The following is an 18445-nucleotide window of genomic DNA, read 5'->3' as shown; positions in this document are numbered from 1 at the left end:
GTGTTTTAGAGCAATTAAATATTTAAACTATTTGCAAGGTGATACTGCAAACCTGGGTCTGTGCAACAGCTGCACTGCTATTCTTGTGGCTTGATTTGCCTCTTTATCTTGTTTTTTGCAACCAAAGACTTAATCAGTATGTGTTCCGTGTAACTGACAGAATTGAAAGCCCTTTAAACTAATATATTAGTGATTGAAGCATTTACAGAAGAGCAAGTTTTTCATTCCTTGGTTTTTATGCTGTCTTGAGTTTGCTTCTTGTCTTCTGAGACACTGTTGTGTTCCTGTGGAAGGCAGGAGAGTTTATTCACACCTGCAAAGACACAGTTTCTTATTAATTAAACATACATGTGTGTATATGTACAGCAGTGTTCCCAGCTTTAGGCTCTGAAATTGGAGGCAGTTTAGGAAGTTGCTGACCTGGAACATATTTTTGTTTACTCTCTCAGCAATTTGTAGGTAAGACATCCCCCTGACCCTCTGAAACTTCTGTTTGTATTTTCATTGAATAAAGTGTTCAGCATTTCCTGTGACCACTTAAAAGCTTCACCTCCATGGCAGAGCTGCAATTGTGAAATAAAGGCTTGAATCAATAGAATCAATGGGGTTTTTCCTGTACATTGTAGAGTTGTAGCTATTTTGGTTTTTTCACGTTTTCAGGATTTCTGTAAGAAAACTGCTTTTAAGCAATTGATGCTTGAGCTTTTAAGAAGTTGATGTTATTTTCCTACTCTGGCAGTATTTTCTTTGTTTTTCTACACAGGTAATATGGACAGATTTCAAAGAGAGATTGTGTAGCATAATTCAATTTCTATAACATCTTTGTACAGCATAAGAGGGATGGAGATTATGCAGTTGTGATAAGTTCAAAATAAAAATGTTAAGTCAACTTGAGTCTCAGCCATGCTTAAAATAAATGATATCTGGTATGGTGATGCCCTACCTTGAGCTGAATGCAGCAGTCTAGATAAGTAATTTTCAGCCTGTTCAGTTTGAAGACCTTTTAAAAAGTATCCAGTGGGTGGTGCAGGGTTCTTCAGAAAAGTTGAGTTTTACTAGATGGTGCAAGAACTTGTTTTAGTTAACTTTGTCATTCTTTAAGAGAGGGAAAGGCACTGGTCTGATTTGTAAAAGCTGTGTTCTGGCAGCCTGTGGCCAAAGCACTGCCGGATGTGAATCTAGTCGTTTCAGTTGACACCGGACTAATTCAAGTAGAGTTGCTCTAAATTTACTCTGTTCAGATGATATTGCCTATGTAAAAATGCTTCCTCTGAAAGCAGCATGGTCTTAAGTATCTGTAGCTCTTATTTATGCTAGAAATGCCTTTAGTGCTTTAAGACTTTGGATTTGTTTGGGGATTTTTTTTACTCTTTGTTTAGCTTTGCAGAGCCATCACAGCTCAGAGACACCAAGGTGATGATTCTCCTCATGTTCATCAATAGCAGCGCTCACTAGCAGTCACTTAAACCTGAGCAAGATTGCTGAAGGTACAGGAATTACACAGGTGTTTTGGGGAGAGTGGTTTTAACATCACAGTGGTAGAAATATAATTCAAGGTCTTAATTTTTATTGTAAAATCATTCTAGTATAGCTGCTGAGATGGGAAGGAAAACCCTCACCTTGATTCTGTTTTTTTCGAGGAGAGAATATTATGTATTTAAATGCCTTTTCATAGTGCTAAAGACTATGCCATTTCTAAGTGCTTAAGACTACCGAGGAGAAATTTAAGCCTATATTAAAGACTGTTTAGATTAAAATCAAGGCATCCGAAACAGGAGAAGACTCAAATCCAAAAATCTCTTCAGTAGTCCTCTCCCCTGAACTCAAGAACCTCTCTGCTTCATATAGAACATAATGATTTCTTTTCTTGCTGTTTGCAGGTGCTCCTGACCCAACAGCAGGTGCTAGCATAGATGATGAAAATTGCTGGCATTTGGATGAGGAACAAGTCCAAGAACAGGTTAAACTCTTCCTTTCCCAGGGTGGATACCATGGATCAGGGAAACAGCTCAATTTGCTTTTTGCAAAGGTGTGTTGAGTACTCTGAACCTTTTTTCTCTCCCTTTTTCTCCAAGCCAGTCTGTACTTGCTTACATCTTACTCAAAGTTCTAGATTCTGCTGTTCTAAAATAACAAAGCCTTGGGAATACAATGGCAACTTGCTAATGAGTTGTACAGCAGTGGACTACAATTCTGGTGGCTCTTTATCAGTGTAAGGATATGAAGTAACATTTCAAGCATCAGTTTTGCTGTTCTCTTCTTCCTTCCCACCCCTAAAATGTTGGAAAACCTTACAGCAGTTTTTACAGTGCACCTGTGGATTGTTTGTGGAAAAATTCTCCGAAGAATTGCAATTGGATACTGAACCCAAAATTTTGTTAAAAATTGGGAAGGCAGACTGTTTTTTCTACTTAAAAATTTCCCATCACACATATAAATTGCATTTCTAACTTAACAGAAGGGAATATTTAACACAGCAGCATATTATCTGTACTGCGATTTCTTTGCTTTTTTCAAGTTTGTATTAAAAGACTCATTTCCTAGGTGCGAGAGATGCTAAAAATGAGAGATTCAAATGGAGCTCGCATGTTGACGTTGATAACAGAACAGTTCATGGCTGACCCTCGTCTGTCGCTTTGGAGACAACAAGGAACTACAATGACTGACAAGTATAGGCAGCTCTGGGATGAACTGGGTAAATTCAGACTCATTTAGGTGTTCATATGTATAATAAAGAAAGAATTGCATATTTGGAGTTGAGAAAAGCTTCTCTTGTGGTTCTAGGCTAAACAAATTAGAGTTTTCTGCAGTTTTCTTTATTCAGTTGAATTTGGGTGAAATCGAGTTTCTGATCCTACAGCATGAGACAGTTGAAGGAGAGGGAACATGGTATAAAAAGTGCAATTCAAACACTTTTGAAGTACTAGAGGATCTAGAAAGAATAAAGCAAAAAGTGGAAATGTAGCTACACAGTTGAGGTGAAATATATAAGCCTCTAGTGCTAAGCTGGAAAGGTTGAGGAAGAAACCGATTCATAATTACAGAAGTCAATTACTGAGCAAGAAAGGAGATGAAATACAGAGGACTAACAATTAACATTGCTTTACAGGAAAGGTTACCTGATACATGACTTTGTTGTACAATTAAGAGAATAACACCAGCTGAAATGGGAAAGGAATATTTGAACTGATGAAGTCTGAGGACGCTTGCCTGTAAAGTGTTCAGGAATGCACTTACACAGCTTTGAAAAACTACCTCAGAAGTTTTCAAAATCTCTAATAATATCATCATAGAATCATAAAACGGTTTAGGTTGGAAAAGACCTTAGAGATCATCTAGTTCCAACTACCCTGCCAGGGGCAGGTAAAGTTTTCACTAGACCCGTTTGCTTAGAGTTTCATCCAGCCTGGCTTTGAAACACTTCAAGGGATGGGGCATCCATAGCTGCTCTGGGCAGATGGTTCCAGTGCTTCACCATCCTCGCAATAACGAATTTTTTTCCTAATACTTAATCTAAACCTTCCAGCTTACAGGGTAAAGCCATTCCCCTTTGTCTGACCACTACATGCCTTGTAAAAAGTCCCTCTTCAGCCTTATTGTAGATCCCCTTTAGGTACTGGAAGGTGCCCTAAGGTCTCCCCAGAGCCTTGTCTTCTCCAGGCTGAGTAAACCCGAACTCTCTCAGCCTTTCCTTGTGTGGCTGGTGCTCTGTCCCTCTCGTCATCTCTGTGGCCCTTTACTGAACCTCCTCCCAGAGATCCATGTCCTTCCATGAGATCCTGTGCTGGGAGCCCAGAGCTGGATGCAGCCCTGCAGGTGGGGTCTCAGCAGAGCAGAGGGGCAGAATCCCCTCCCTGCCCTGCTGCCCACACTGCTCTGGATGCAGCCCAGCACACGTTTGGCTCTCTGGGCTGGGAGTGCCCATGGCTGGGTCATGTCCAGCCTCTCACCTTCTGGTACAGAAGACTCTTTTGGGCAGGGCTGCTCTCAATCCCTTCCAGCCTCAGCCTGTGTTGATACAGGGTGTTATCTGAAGGGAAAATAAATACAGCTTGAATGTGAATGTCAACAGTATTTAAAGATGGTGAGGTGAGAGGAAAGATATAAAGTAACCACAAGCATTGCTTTCCTAGGTGTAAAGTGTTATAACTAACTACTAACTAATAAATATGCAAGTGTGTGGAAAATTACAGACAACGTGAATTATTTAAAATATATTGGTAAATCTTAATTCATTCTTCTGAAAGGTAATTGACTGAGTATATGAGTGAAGGGATTAATGTGTCTGTCTTAGCATTGCAAACCCTGTTACAGGTGTCTTGGAGGCTGTCCTAAAGCAAGCTGAAGACTCACATGGTCTAAATGGAATTGTCTTGTGATTCATGGAATTTGGAGTAGAAACCTGTGTTCTCATTTTGGAAAGATTTCCAGTCTAGATAGACTTAAAGAAGTCCGTTTTGATGTACTCTGGTCAATATGGCTGTGCCTGACTTAGTAGCAGAAAACAAATAAACATTTAATAGCAAAGCAGAAGTTTACAGAATATGTCCTGTGAGACATAATGTAAGTAATGCAAAGAAGAGAGCAAATATCATACTGCTCTTAATGTAATTTAAAGGTCCAAAATCAAGCTAAATGAAGTCAAATCCAAGTATTAGTAACATGCTTCGTTTAGAAAAGAAGTGTCAAATGCAAAACTTAACTCTTGCACTGTTATAGGTCAAAAATGACCAATCATTCAAATGATTGAATCACATACTAACTTACAGGATAAGACTGGATATAACCTGTATAGTAAAATTTATGTTCATTCTGATTGGAGCACTAGGTTAATAAATTGCTAATTACCTAGTTGAGATTACAGACTTCTGTCATCAAAACCCTTAAAACCGTTGCAGGACTCTGTTGGAGTCTAGAAACAACTGCAAGTTTAACAGCCATTTTTATGATCCCTTGTCTTATTTTTTGCCAAAAATAACAGGTTTTGCCAAGCAGGGCACATGCCTAGCTGGGCATACGTGGAACAAAATTGTATCCCACCATACTGAAAACTGGAGGGTCTCATGCTTAGTTGCTTATGTGGGTTGAACTGGTAGGTGGTGGGAAAGGTAGAAATGTGTTCTCCATCTGTTACCTGTAGAAGTCTTGCCACATGCTGTCAATAAACAAAAAAGTTTTTTAAAATTTTTGTAGCAGCTCCTCTTGTTTCATCAGTCTTGTATTAACATAATTTTCTGGACAGCACCTGTCTGAAGGTAGAGGAGGTGCAATCTATCTGCCTGCAGCATCAAATAACAAATAATTTTGGATTAATTGAATTTAGTTTACTTCTATTTAATAAGAATTCTAGATGTCACTCCCAGAAAGCAGCCTTACCACTGCCTGAGCTGCTGTATTTGCAGTCTGAGGCAGATCACATTGTTTCAGTCCTGAATTGCTCTGATACCTCTTAAGAGTACCAAAATATGTTGATCTTCCATCAGCTGCAGGTACATTTCAGTCACGCCAGGTGAGCAGTAGGTAAAGGGTAGAATTTAATTTGGTTCTTCCATCTCCAGATAGTGTTTGTTTCTAAACTGTCTGTTTCTTCTCCCCACTGGTGCGTAGCAAGTTCCTTCCAAAATGCTAGTAATTGTGTGAATCTCTCTAGATTAACTTCTACCTGATGTGAAGGCTACAAGCTTCTGCAGTGATTTTGCTAGGATCTTACTTTGCTTGAGTTTCCCTGTTTTCAAATTAAACATAGCTTTTTCCATGTGAAACTTGCATCTCAAAAAAAAGTGAATGTACAAAAAGTTCAAGTAGATTTTCCAGTTATAATGGCAGAATTACAAGAGCAGACTGCAGAGGGAAAAGCAGAATGGCCACAGCAGCACATAATCTGTTCCAGTAGAAGTAACTCAGACACTGTGTTTGAAGGAGCCATGTTATCATTTATTACAAAGTAATGTTGGCTTATTATCTTGCAGAGTGTCAGAGAACCAAAACATCGGTGGAGGGAGTGAAACACAGGCCTCTGCATATTTACCAATTTTTATTTCCTGTTCAGACTAATCTGGGAAAGACATATCTGTATGTCTTTTTAAAAAATCTTTTAGCTGTTTACTCTCATTTCTGTCACAGGTAGATAGCAACTTGTAGTGATGTAGAATTTTAGGGCACAAAAGTAAGTAAATATAGACTCTGCTTGATAAAGGTTCTCTTGCTAGCCTTGGTGTGCTCTCTGTAAACCGCTAGGCATATGGCCGTTTTGTCAGTTCCATCTTGGCATAGACTTTTATGCATACTTAAATAACTTCAGCTTTGCTCCTTGACTGGGTCATTTGAACCTTTCATTAGAATTTAAGTGATGCTTTCTGTCTGGCACTGGGTATTGGCAAAGGTACTGGAAGGACACACTGAGCTTTGATCACAGTTCCTGTTCGAGTTTGTGGTAAATTCAGTTTATGGCAAATTCAGCTGATTTCAGCAGAAGTCAGATTGGGTTTGAATGTTTGAAAGCGCAGATTTAAAAACAACAACAAGAGCAAAACCCCACACACCTGAAATAAAAATGAAAAACTCCCTAAAACTAAAACCACCAAAACCTTTATTCAAGACCCCCCCCAATAAGACGCTTTAGGTTTAAGTATGAATCTGGCAATATTTTAGTACAAAGCCCTAATTTCTCCAGCAATTCATGATTCAAAAGCATCATGTTAACAAAAAGAACCTTCCACTTCAAACTTCTAGATAGGGAGTAAGAATAGAACTGGCTAGCAGATTCCCCTGTTCTACATCCAGGAATGGGATAAGCTATATGCTACTTACAGAATGTTAGAAGAAAAGTTTTGGAAAGGTTACAAGTCAGAGCTCTAAGGCTTGCTGAAATACTTATCAAACTAGGAGAATTCAGATGCAATTTCAGTGATGCACTGGTGATCACTTCCAACTTGCCACAGTAATACATGAGTTCCACTTTGCAGAGTTTAAAGCAGAGTTGGAATTCTTTGCTGTTTAAATGGTATCCCAGTACATAAATTTCACTTGCTGATCTTTAGGTGTTTGACTTGTGGTAACCATGGTTGAGGAGTTTGGGATGTTATAATGATTAATTATCTCAAGCCCCTTGGTTTGACTTTTAATTAAGTTGCATATGGAAATGCACAGTATATACCTGCTGATCCCTGTTGAGCTGAGATCTCTGATTTGAAGGAAAGGTCAGTTAGCTTTCTTCATAGGCTAGAGAAAAAAAATAGACTGTGTAGCCTTAGTAGATAAGTAAGTCATTAATACTCATCCATGAGAAATAAAGTAAAAGTTGCTTGTTCTCATCAAAAATGAAAATATTTCACTAAAAAATGGGGGGGGGGGGGAATTGACTTTGTACTCCAGAGCAGGGATCATGATGGCTGTGAAGTTCTGCTTTGGAATTAAATGTTGAGCACTGCCACATGCCAGACACTGGGAAGAGACTGTTTTGTCGGCAAATGGGATCTGCAAGTTAATTGGTGTTTTCTGCAGGCTTCTGGCTGTGAAATGAAATTGGAAGGCCTTTAGCCACATGGATAATACAGGACCTGAATACAAATGTCACATGTCACCATCAGGGCCCACTGTGAAACAATAGCATTCCCACTCAAACACTGTGCCATTACAGATCATTTAAATATGGGTATTGCATTTAAACTAAAAGCCCCATTTGCCTTTTACTGCAGTTTAACAGTCCTCCTAGCAAAAGCTAAGCAACAAATTAAATGAAAAAAAGTGCCCACATTTTTAAAGCTGTAATGCAAAACAACTTTTTATTGTTTCTCATGTGCCATGAATGAATCGTTAAACTTGTCAACCCTAAACCAGGTCATAATTGGAGCAGCTACTATTACCAAAGTAGAGGTGTTCTTGTGACAGCTTAATAAAGCTGAAACTCTTAAATTAAATCCCAGATGCTTAATCTGATAAAAGCAGTCAAGTTGAAGAATCTTAGACAAGTATCTAGTTCTTGATGGAATGATGGAGCCCAACACCTTGTGAACATGTAGTTTACAGAATCAGATTTTTTTCCTGTGAACTATTGTTTTCAGTATCTTCATATCCTATTGCTTGTCTTCAAGCAGTAGGAAAGAACTTTGCATAATATGCATGTTCCAAAACAACATTTCTAGTAGATTTCCTCCATTTTGATATTTAAGAACTCCTAAAGGGGGAGGAGAGTTGAAGTTTTTAAAGTCAAGAATTAGTTTCTTGTGAAGTAGAAATACGATGGCTTTGACATGGAGAGGTGGTTGGGTTCAAAGAAGTCCTTGGCAAGGCAGGGCAGTGAATAGCATTGGTGAATGTGTTCTGGTTTTGCATCGTGCTGATCCAGGTCTCACTTGGTCATCTTATTTTATGATGTTGAGGAGAACTTAAATGGTACTTTTTATCTTCAGCTGGATACCTTCCACAACTTAATGCATTATCTCCTGTCTTCCTCAACCACCTATTGGAATCTAAGATTTTTAAGTGTAGGTATTGAAATGAGCCTCATTCACGTGATAAAGGTCTTCCCAGTGACATTCTTACAATCCTTTCTGTTATATACTAAATCTATACTAGCATATTAAATGGACAATTGCTGTAGAGGAATTTCATGAGTGGATAACATGACTTTGCTGCAGTAGTTCTAAATGTCTTAGGTTTTCACTAGTACTTTGTTGTGTATCACTCGTTAATGTTGGGTCAGGCTAGTAGTCTGTTTTGATTTCACACTTATTGGTATTTTGACCATTTTCTGGATTAGAATTATATTGTTTTGTGTTAAAAGTTAAACTAAAATACCATTTTACAAGGTCGTGTGATACAGAGAAATAGTACAATGTATTTCCTGATGGATCATGCCTGGACTTTTATTAGTAACACTTTGTTCCTCGTGTAAACCTTAATTCTGAATGCTGATGTTAGGAAAGGAATCATAGACTAATTAAAAGAGATTTAATTACCATTTTGCCATGAGCAACCTAACAATCAAATGTTAGATAATGTCTTGGGTTTTTTTGTTTTTGTTTTTGTTTTTTTTTTTTTTTTACGTTTGGAAACCACTCTGAATTTTTCCAGATAAAAATTCATAGTCATCCCTAGAAAACAGCAAGTTAGATTATTTTAAACTTAACTGAATGAAGTTATTTTCTGTCTATATTTCTGTCTCAGGCATTCCTTCCCTTTTGCTGTTAGAGACAGACTTGTATGAATGGGACATGCCAGTTGTTCTGAACAGATTATTTGTGCTTGCTGCTTAAGTGGAGGGGGAAAAAAGGACAAAAGCAGCTATGGTTGTTGCCATTATGCCCCTAGAGAAATTCCTTCCTGATGCCAGATTTGAGGATTACTCCAGGGCTGCCATGAAAAAGTATAGATAAAGTTAAGCATTCATTACAGTTTTGGTGCTCTAGTACCCTTTTTTTCTGGACCTTCATGCAATCCCTTTTTAGGGTCAACCATGTAGTAGACACATTCACTTTTCCCCCTATTTTATGTTTTTTATAAAACAGTACAACAAGACTAAGTTTGGAATTTGACTGCCAAGTTTATGTGCACATTGTCTTTATATTGTTGAATATCCCCAGTTAAAATTGCATCACGTATTGCCTTAAAACTAAAGAAAGTATCCATGCTCTGCACTTGTAGAAAATAAAGTTAACTTGAAATTTCTAGGTATAAATCAGTTACTTGCACATAGGACGTTTCTGGGCTTGAAATGAAAGCTGTAGGAAGCCCTGTGTTTGAAAGGAGATTGGATGCACCATTTCCCTTGGTCTTTCATGATGGGTCTTTCTAGGTAGAGTGGTATCTTACTCTTCCTTGTGTCTTATCTATCCAGTAGGCTGTCTTTACTTAAGTAGTGGTTACATTAATGTTGTTTAGTCTCAGCTGTCACAGTTTTATGAAATACATGTAGCCTCAGGTCATGCACTTAAGGTTACACCTGCTTCTTCATGGAACAAGCTGTTAAGCTATGTCAGTGTCTTTGAATGATTTCTGTCCTTGGAGGTGCTAAATTAACAGTAGGTCAGAATTAGCATCACAAGACAGTTTTGCTGTTCTTAAGACCTGAGTTATGGATGGCAACTTAAATTGCTGTCATGGCCCTACAGTGTCTTGGTTGATGCTGTCACCTTCATTTCCTCAGTGAATGAAGCTAGGCTGCTGTTTGGCAGAGATGGATTTAGTCTGCCTTCTCTGGGGATCTTTTCCTTCTTCCTCCATTACTGATATTGCTGTTATAGTATTTGAAATGAGGGTGTGTGTGAGGCTAGAGTATGACAGAAAAATGTTGGTTTTAGGTAATTTCAAAGAATATTCTAAGCCGGAAGGGACCCAGAAGGATCATTGAATCCAGCTCATAAGTAAATGGCCCATATGGGGATCAAACCCACAGCCTTGTGTTAATAGCACCATGCTCTAACCAACTGAGCTAATCCTTTGGCATTTATCAGATTTCAGAAATAATGGTCACAGTAATTACCTTTAGTGTGTAAGCGTAGCTTGAGGGGTTTATTTCTAATGCCATACAGAAAGCTGCATTTCCATTCTGTTCAGTTGGATGGAAAGTACTTCAGATTTTTTTTAAGTACCCACATTAAAGCAGTTGTTGTTTTTGTTCCTGTGATGTTGAGCTGTTTTACTTATAAATGTCCTTAAAATGTTGTGTATTGGAGCTGGTGCACAATTTATTGCAGCCCTAACTGTGGAATCATGTCTGCAAAGATTAAGGACAGAGTTTTGCTATAAGCCAAGCTGATAATTAGTGTTATTTTTTCCTTGCTCTCACTCTTTACTTTTCATACTTCAGTAGCATTAGGCTGCTGTTGAATTTTCTAATGCCACTTCTAGTAAATACCAGAGCTAGAGAGAAGTAATAGATTCATAGGGAGGAATTACTGAGTCTTCACCAATTTCCGAGCTTTACTTGTGGTTCAGCCATCTAGCCTTGTGCTGATTTCCTTTCTTTTTTTTTTTTTTTTTTTTTTTTTTTTCTTGAATGAGTACTGGAAAAGAACTCAAATTGGAAGTGAGAGGAAGTGAGAGGTGCAAGAATATCAATCTGGTCGGGTGTGTCAAATCAAGACAAAGGAAATCCTTTATAATTTATCTATTACATAGATAAAAATTTTTATAGGGAAATTTATAGTTCTTCTAAGCCCACAAAAGGTAGCTGCAAACTGTAATTGGAGCTGGAGAAATTTAACTGAAAAACTAGAAATAACCTTAGAATTTTGGACTGTGGTAGGTAATCAGTAAACTGTCTAGCTAGGTGCTATGCTAGATTGTTATATTAGAAGTTGTAATTGAGGTATGCTGTTCTTGTAAAAACTCAGCAATCGTGTTTGGTCTGGAAGATAAAAGTGACTTGGGAAACAAAAGTGTAGGTCGGAATTAAAACATAAAATCAGAATGTATTCCTTTGGTCAGTTACAGCACATTATTTATGTTCTGTGAGAAGTGGTAATTATAATTCCCAGTGTGCAAGGGAGTATTTGCGCTTCATTTGCTCAGCTTTTTTTCTTTTTTTTTGTAATGGAAAGGTATTTTCATCTCTCTGTTTTATTAACAGCTTGTTTTGTTGAACAAACATCTCCTGTCTTGCCTCTTCCTAAAAAAATTAACTGTGAGAGGAATTCATTCATCTCAAGGATAAATTTATACTGAAGTAGCTTAATGCATTTATAGTTATAGTCACATCAACTTTCCTGAAAATTCTCGAAGTCTCTGAAGATAGACTGTGATTACTGAGAGTATATTGCTAGATAAAGTAATTGGTACAATATCTGATACATATTTTGGTTAGGAGCATACTTCGTATTTGTCACCTAAATATTTGCAACTAGTTAAAATGTGAAGAATTATATTAAGATAAAGGACTATTTTTGTACTATATATGTTAGTGTTAGCACTGCTTTTGCCTTCAGTGGATTGATTGTAAACAAATGATTAACCAGCTTTTTTAATATGACGGAAGTTAATCAGTGACATTAATTTGAAGGTTCTTTCTACTTTTCTTTAATTTTGTAGACTAATAGCCCCTATCTTGCTAAAGTGGTTAGGTTCTAGAGTACTATAGATGCATAGAGAGGTATCTAATGAACACATGACTGATGCTTAATGTTCTCTTGGGGAGATCATAGTCCACTGACACACTGTAAACTGCACCTTTCAAGCAAATTTCTGTGCTTTGAAAACCTTTGAAACGCTTAGGTTGAATGGCAGTGTCTGCAAAAATGTACGAATTTTTAAAATACAGTTGAAAGGTCATAACCCAGAACAGTAGGCTCATGCAGAATGTCAAAGAGTGTGGTTAGTTCCTTATTCCATTGTACTAAGTTGAAAACATAGAAAGCAGATACTTGACACAGAAATCAGACCATGTGGTTGCTGATTGCTTAGAATAGAATCTCAATATATAAATACCTGTTTCAGCAAAATGCACGTGCCTTTAACCCTTATAGTAGCAGCAGGTAGTAAGAAAGGGAAATTTAAGGAATTAAGCATTTTATTTCATCTCTGTTTTATACTTCCCCTCTCTGAAATGCATGCTTGGAAGTTAGCCTGCAGAAGGACAGTGATTCCCTCATGCCATCAGTGCTGCAGGTAATCTATTGCATTAATCATCCAGCTAGTGTGAAATGCATGGGGAGTGATTATACTATCATACACAATACAATCAGCGTGAAGCGCTTGTCAAGACCAATACATCAAAGTTTAATTCAGTAACAGACTGAATTAGAGCAAAATGAAACACCATGGTCTCCAAGAAACACAGCACCCATAGAAAACCTTTTTTTCTGAAGGCTAAACATTGAAACCAGAATGCGTTAAGAAATTTTTGTGAATAAAATTGCAACTTGGGTGCTGAGAGTAGTTTTCCTTGATGTTCTAATTGAAAAGGGAACAGTCCTGAAGCGCTTTGCCTATCTTTACTGTTCTGTAAAAGCAACTGTTTAATTGGAGCAGTCTCCAGTGGGACTTGTGATTATGCTTTGTTCTGGTGGAGATCTCTCCATGCCTGGAGAAGGGCAGCAGCTTTGCCAGTTATTCGGAAGGCACTTGTCCTTGTCATTCAGAAGCCGTAAACAACACAATACCTTACTTGAGGTTTCCAAGTGGCTGTCCCAGTGAAACTGTATGTATGTTTAAAATACGGATGTAAACCACTTTAAACTCCTTTGCAGACACTTGTACTTTAAAATGTTCATAGATTCTGTCTGCTAGTATTGTTTTTCTTCTGGCACTTTGAATGCTGGAGGATTATGCTTTTATAATAGAATTGATTAGTCTCAAGTGGCAAGTGTGCAGCAGGTGCAGAAGCTGTTTTATCTGTTGGGCAAAGGGAATGATCTTGATTACCTGGCTCCATTTTCTTTGAAATGGTCAAATGCTACTCCTGTAGCTTATTTTTTAAGATAAAGTTGTGCGTTAATGGAAAGGGCAAAGAAATGTTACAGCACCTGTTTCTTGACTATTTTAATTTTGGAAATGCACTGTTTGATCTAAAGTAAATGAAATGTAAAATTCAAAGCAAATGCCAAGTCTCAGCCATTGATTTACGCAGGTGGTGTGAATGAGGAAATGCTGACACAAGCTCAGCTGTACAGCAGCCTTGACAAGATAGAATGATGTTTTTAGGAAAAGCAGAGTGTAGTTAAACAGATGAACAGAACTGTATGCTGGGTCCTCAGTAATGATGAGTGTCCGAGGACCCCCCTAAAATTGTTTCCTATACCACCTTCCCATTTACTGGGGCAAGAGTGAAATATAATGGGGCTTACGAAAAGTGAGCCATGCTTAATCTCTTGGGAGAGTCTATACACATCTCTTGCACTTCCTTTAGCATCATGGATACATGTGTACACAGGATGTGTAGTGGTCTCACTGTTCTACACTACATCTACTTTTACAGTGTCTTAATGCTCTTAATGTTTTTCAGTTTGCGTATTTAAATCCTGATCAATGTAAATGCATACTGCCCCTCTCTACCCCATAAATTCAAAGGTATGGATGTCTCCAGAGAAACATAGAAGTACTCATACTCTCTTGTATGCACAAGGAAGGCCTGCATGTAAATTTTTCCTTTTTTTTTTTGGTGTTATGATGAACAAAAAAACTGAATAATAACTACGCATTTTCAAAAGGAGATCTGTCTGAACCAAAGGTCTGGTTTTTTTCCAAAGCTGCCTTTTTTCAGGTCAAGAGAATAGGGTTGAATCAAAATAGGCAATTCCTCACTGCAGTATGACAGCTCTAATACCCTTTCCCTTGTGAAATTAGGGAAATTGCGATTGCAACTTGTCATATTTTCCAATTATTTTCTGGGGCAAACTTTTTGTATATTGAATTGTGATTGTTTTGCAACTGTGCTGTGAGGAGTTTTGTGTTGAAAAGACATAGGTTAGAGCCCAGAGATTTAAACAAGAACTTCAGCTGTGTTTTAGTAGCATGCAGTTTGGGATGGGGGGGGAAGATGTGTCAGCCTGCTGAGAACCAGTATGGAAAAAAATCTGGGGAAAAGGAGATAGGAAGGAGAGACAGCTGTGTTAGAGAAAAAAGCAGTCTGTAAACACAAATACTTTCTCTGGGATATCAGTGTCTCTTCTTGAAAAATTACTATGATTTAATGAGTCTTACGTTCATATTGTAGTTTGCGTTGGTGACATCATTAAATGTAATCAAACATGTAAACTGAAGAATGCTAGGAATGTATTTTGGAATATGTTCCAATTTTTTTGGAGCATAAACTGTTGCCAACAGCAGCTTCTAGGCTGAAGGCACTGAAAATTGATTTGGATACCTTTCTTGTAAATTACGGGTAGCTGTCCTTCATTTTTTCCATAGGCCTCATCTGTAGTAAAGGGTAAACAAGACCACCAGTTTCCCTATATGGGAGCCATTAGGCAGAAATAGAGACTCTCTTGTTTGAGACTAGGGTGGGCCTTCAGGATTGTGGTGACATTTAAGGGCTAGCTCGAGGGAGCTTCCACTGAGCAGCATCAGAGTGAAATAAGAATATCCTCTAGACTCCTGCCACTTGGCATGTGATAAAGTGAACAAGAAACATTTTCCTCAGACTTTTCAGCACGAGGAGCAGAGCAGGAATCAGGGAATTGAAACAGCTAGAATGGAGCAGACCTCAGGGGAGAGGGAAGGTATTTAAGGAGCAGAAGTAGAAAGAAACATGAATAGAGGTAAACATACACACTTGAGGGAGAGAGGGGAGAAGGAAAAAAATCATACCAAAAAAAATCCACTAAAACCCAAACTAACCAAAAATACCTAGAAATCCAACTAGATTGGAGAGTGTGGGATCACTGGCATTATGCCTCCTTCTTCTGGATGGTAGGCTTTATAGCAGTACAGGAGCTCTTTCTGTTCCGTTGTCTTGTGGTAGAGTAATTTTGTCTCACACTCCTCTTCCTGCAGGGAAGCAACAGCCATCAAAACTGATTGAGATCTCAGATGTGCATGCAACTTTCTCTGAAGTCATAGGGAGCAGGATGCAGTTGTGGGTTCTGTTGAAAGTTTGAATGGTTTGTGAGAGAGTTATTGGAAAGACTTTTGTTCTTTACATGAAAATTGCCTGAGTTTCAGAGACGACTGCTAACAATGTAATGTAGTTATCCTTGACATAGTTTCCCAAATGAAACCACTGATGTTTTTAAAGAATTTTGATACTTGGGTTATCTTTGCCCTCTTCTGCCTCATAGATGTACCACATAGGTAGTGGAGCTTCCATAGGAGTCTGGTGAATTGAATTCTCTTGCTTCTGGTGACGTTTGTCAGATGTGGAGGAAGAAATAAAGCTACTTATTCTGTGGAGGAATGGTGCAACACAGTAGAGTGTGTTCTGACTTGATAGATGATTGAAATACTTACCAAATAGGTTTAAGATACTCCACTTTGCTTTTGCTTCAGCCTGAAAATATTGGGAAATCTGATTATCTGGTTATAAAGTATTACACTGGTGGGTTGGGGGTTTTTTGGTGGGTTTTTTTTGTTTGTTTGGGGTTTGTTTTTTGTTTTGGTTTGGTTTGGTTTTTTGTGCGTGTGGGGGGGTTTGTTGGTTGGTTATTTTTGTTTGGTTGGTTTTTGTTTTTTGTTTGATGCTGAGAGGTACAGTGTAATGCCTTCAAGTGATACTTGATTTTGAAAACAAATGAGCAAGCCCACAACTGTTCTCCAAGGCTTTCCCATGTGCTGCATCTTGTGTTTTGTTTTGCAGATTTCAATAAATGTAGTCACTCTGTCTTGGGCAGTACTGAATCATTGATGCTTAGTAATAAGAACCAGTTGTAATTTGACTCCTTTTGGAGGCTGAAGTGTGCTGGCAAGTGTGTCTAAGGAAAATTATATGATTTGATTTTAAAAGAAGTTCCTTAAAGTAGTATTGGCCTTATTCACCCCCATGGCAAGTTTCAGACACTTCCCTGAACCCAGAACACTTGCTGTACTCTATCAACTGTGCAGTAATAAACTGCAGTAGTTTAGTGTCTCTATGGTGTTCTGAATAGTAACATACTGTATTTTGTTTTGGTTTTCAGATTTTTTTGATACTGCTTCCCCTGACATGTTAGTCTTGAATAGCAGGAGACTTAACCTTAAGAGTCATGCTGTGTTTCCATTGGCTCCTGTGCTGTGGCCTACCTGAGTTACTTTAGGAATGAATGTGATGTGATGCTCTGTGCCCTGGGTATCAATTTTGCATTTTTAGTTAGCAAAAGAATCCCAGAATGTGAGACTTATATTATCCCAGAAGAACCAGCTGCGTGTTTATTCTTTCAGTTGTTTCCAGCCTGTCATGAACACTCTGTAGTCTTATGCACATTCTCGTGACCTCTTTTAGCATATAAGGTACATTCTTAGTGAGCAAATGAACTGTTGCTAAACAGTACTTTGAGATGTCTTCATGCTTCTCTCGAAGTTCAAACTGGTGAAGGGACAGCTGATTTAGAGAAAAACCTTTCCATTTCAACATTGCTGCTAGACACCCAGATACATTTATGCCTGCTGTGCTATATAGTGTCAGGGAGCAGTTTCTGAATTGGGAGTATGTGTGATACATCAGCACAAATTAGCCTTCCCTTAGAACTCCCTAAACAGAAAATGCAAAACAAATTTTATAAATTGCCATAAAAATGTCTTATTCCTATCACACTGCACAAAACTAGTGTTTACTGGTTATCTGAGATGTGTTTGGGAATGAGTTACATGGTATTTCTGATGGGTTCTAAGTGTGAAAGTATATGTTTACAAAATACTTGTCTTACTAATTTACTTCTTTGGTTCCCTAATGTGAGGCTGAAAGATACAGTTCTCATTAATATAAAACAATATTCACTTCTGATACAAGAATTAGAAGAAAAACTTGGTCAATGTAACTTCTGTAATTTTATGTGAATTCTTTTTTCCTTTGAATGATGTTCTTGTCTGATGAGCCGTACACTGGGAACTCTGGGTTTCTGATACAAAAGACCTACTAATGCTTTTTAATTGAGAAGGCTGGCTTGGTACCATCTTTCAGCTGCTTCAGATTGGCCATGCCAGCCCCAAGTGCCTGTGTCAGGAATTCAGTCTGTGTGGTGTTAAGCACAGCTGGGAAGCGAGCAGTTTAGCCTTTGAGTGGAGAAAAAGTATATGCTGTAGAAGTTTGCAATTAGTCATTGGCTGCTGCATTTTTAATAGAAAACATAATTTAGCAATTTTTTTAAAATCAGGTGCTCTGTGGATGTGTATAGTCTTAAATCCCCACTGCAAGTTGGAGCAGAAGTCCAGTTGGCTAAAACAGCTGAAAAAATGGAACAGTGTGGATGTTTGTCCCTGGGAAGATGGAAACCATGGAAACGAGCTGCCCAATTTAACCAATGCTTTGCCTCAGGGTGCAAATGCTAACCAAGGTGAGCCTAAACATACGCACTGACTGCAACGTATAATATAAATTCTATCTTGTACACTCTAGCCTTGCAGAATTCAGCACTGTTTCCTGGGGCAAGGAACTTTCTTGTTGAGGACTGACCAGCCAAAATCAGTTGTACTAATACTATCTTTGCAGAAGAACAAATAGGTGTTTTTTTATTATACTGGGGCTGTAACATTTTCAGAGCAGGTATTTGTGTTTTGTTAGGTCTTCTAACACTTGGTGCTTGGTGCTTCTAAATATTATTGCATGAAAATTGGATGTCCCTGAAGTATGTCGTGTAAAAGCCTGTTGTTTCTTTGCTTGACTATAATCTAGTATTCCTTCTGGTATTGAGGTTTTTATTTTATTTGCAGTTACAAAGCCTTGATAGCTGTTTAAAGAGAGAACTGTTTAAACTGCATTAAACTTGTATGTGAGAAACTGAAGCATCTGTTTGTGGAATGTGCTCTGTATGTGCCGTCTGAATTACTAGGTGTGTGGAAGGTGCAGCTGCAATGCTGCCGTCTTGGAGGAGGTGTC

At 38.2% G+C, this 18445-nt stretch overlaps 1 protein-coding gene across 2 annotated transcripts in view; it reads left to right on the top strand.

Annotated features, from left to right (window-relative positions):
* Positions 1-18445, top strand: part of ZSWIM6 (zinc finger SWIM-type containing 6) — a 105981-nt gene that overhangs the window by 65823 nt on the left and 21713 nt on the right. The window contains exons 3-5 of one of the 2 annotated variants that reach the window (XM_014881804.2): positions 1881-2029; positions 2545-2695; positions 17724-17903. In XM_014881804.2, coding sequence (XP_014737290.1) covers positions 1881-2029; positions 2545-2695; positions 17724-17903 — 480 coding nt within the window. The remainder of the gene's footprint in view (positions 1-1880; positions 2030-2544; positions 2696-17723; positions 17904-18445) is intronic. The other variant, XM_088157042.1, reaches the window with a different exon arrangement.

Source organism: Sturnus vulgaris, chromosome Z, assembly GCF_052056855.1.
Source record: "Sturnus vulgaris isolate bStuVul1 chromosome Z, bStuVul1.hap1, whole genome shotgun sequence".
In the NCBI taxonomy this organism is placed as follows: Eukaryota; Metazoa; Chordata; class Aves; order Passeriformes; family Sturnidae; genus Sturnus; species Sturnus vulgaris.
This window is presented reverse-complemented; position numbering and strand designations above follow the sequence as displayed.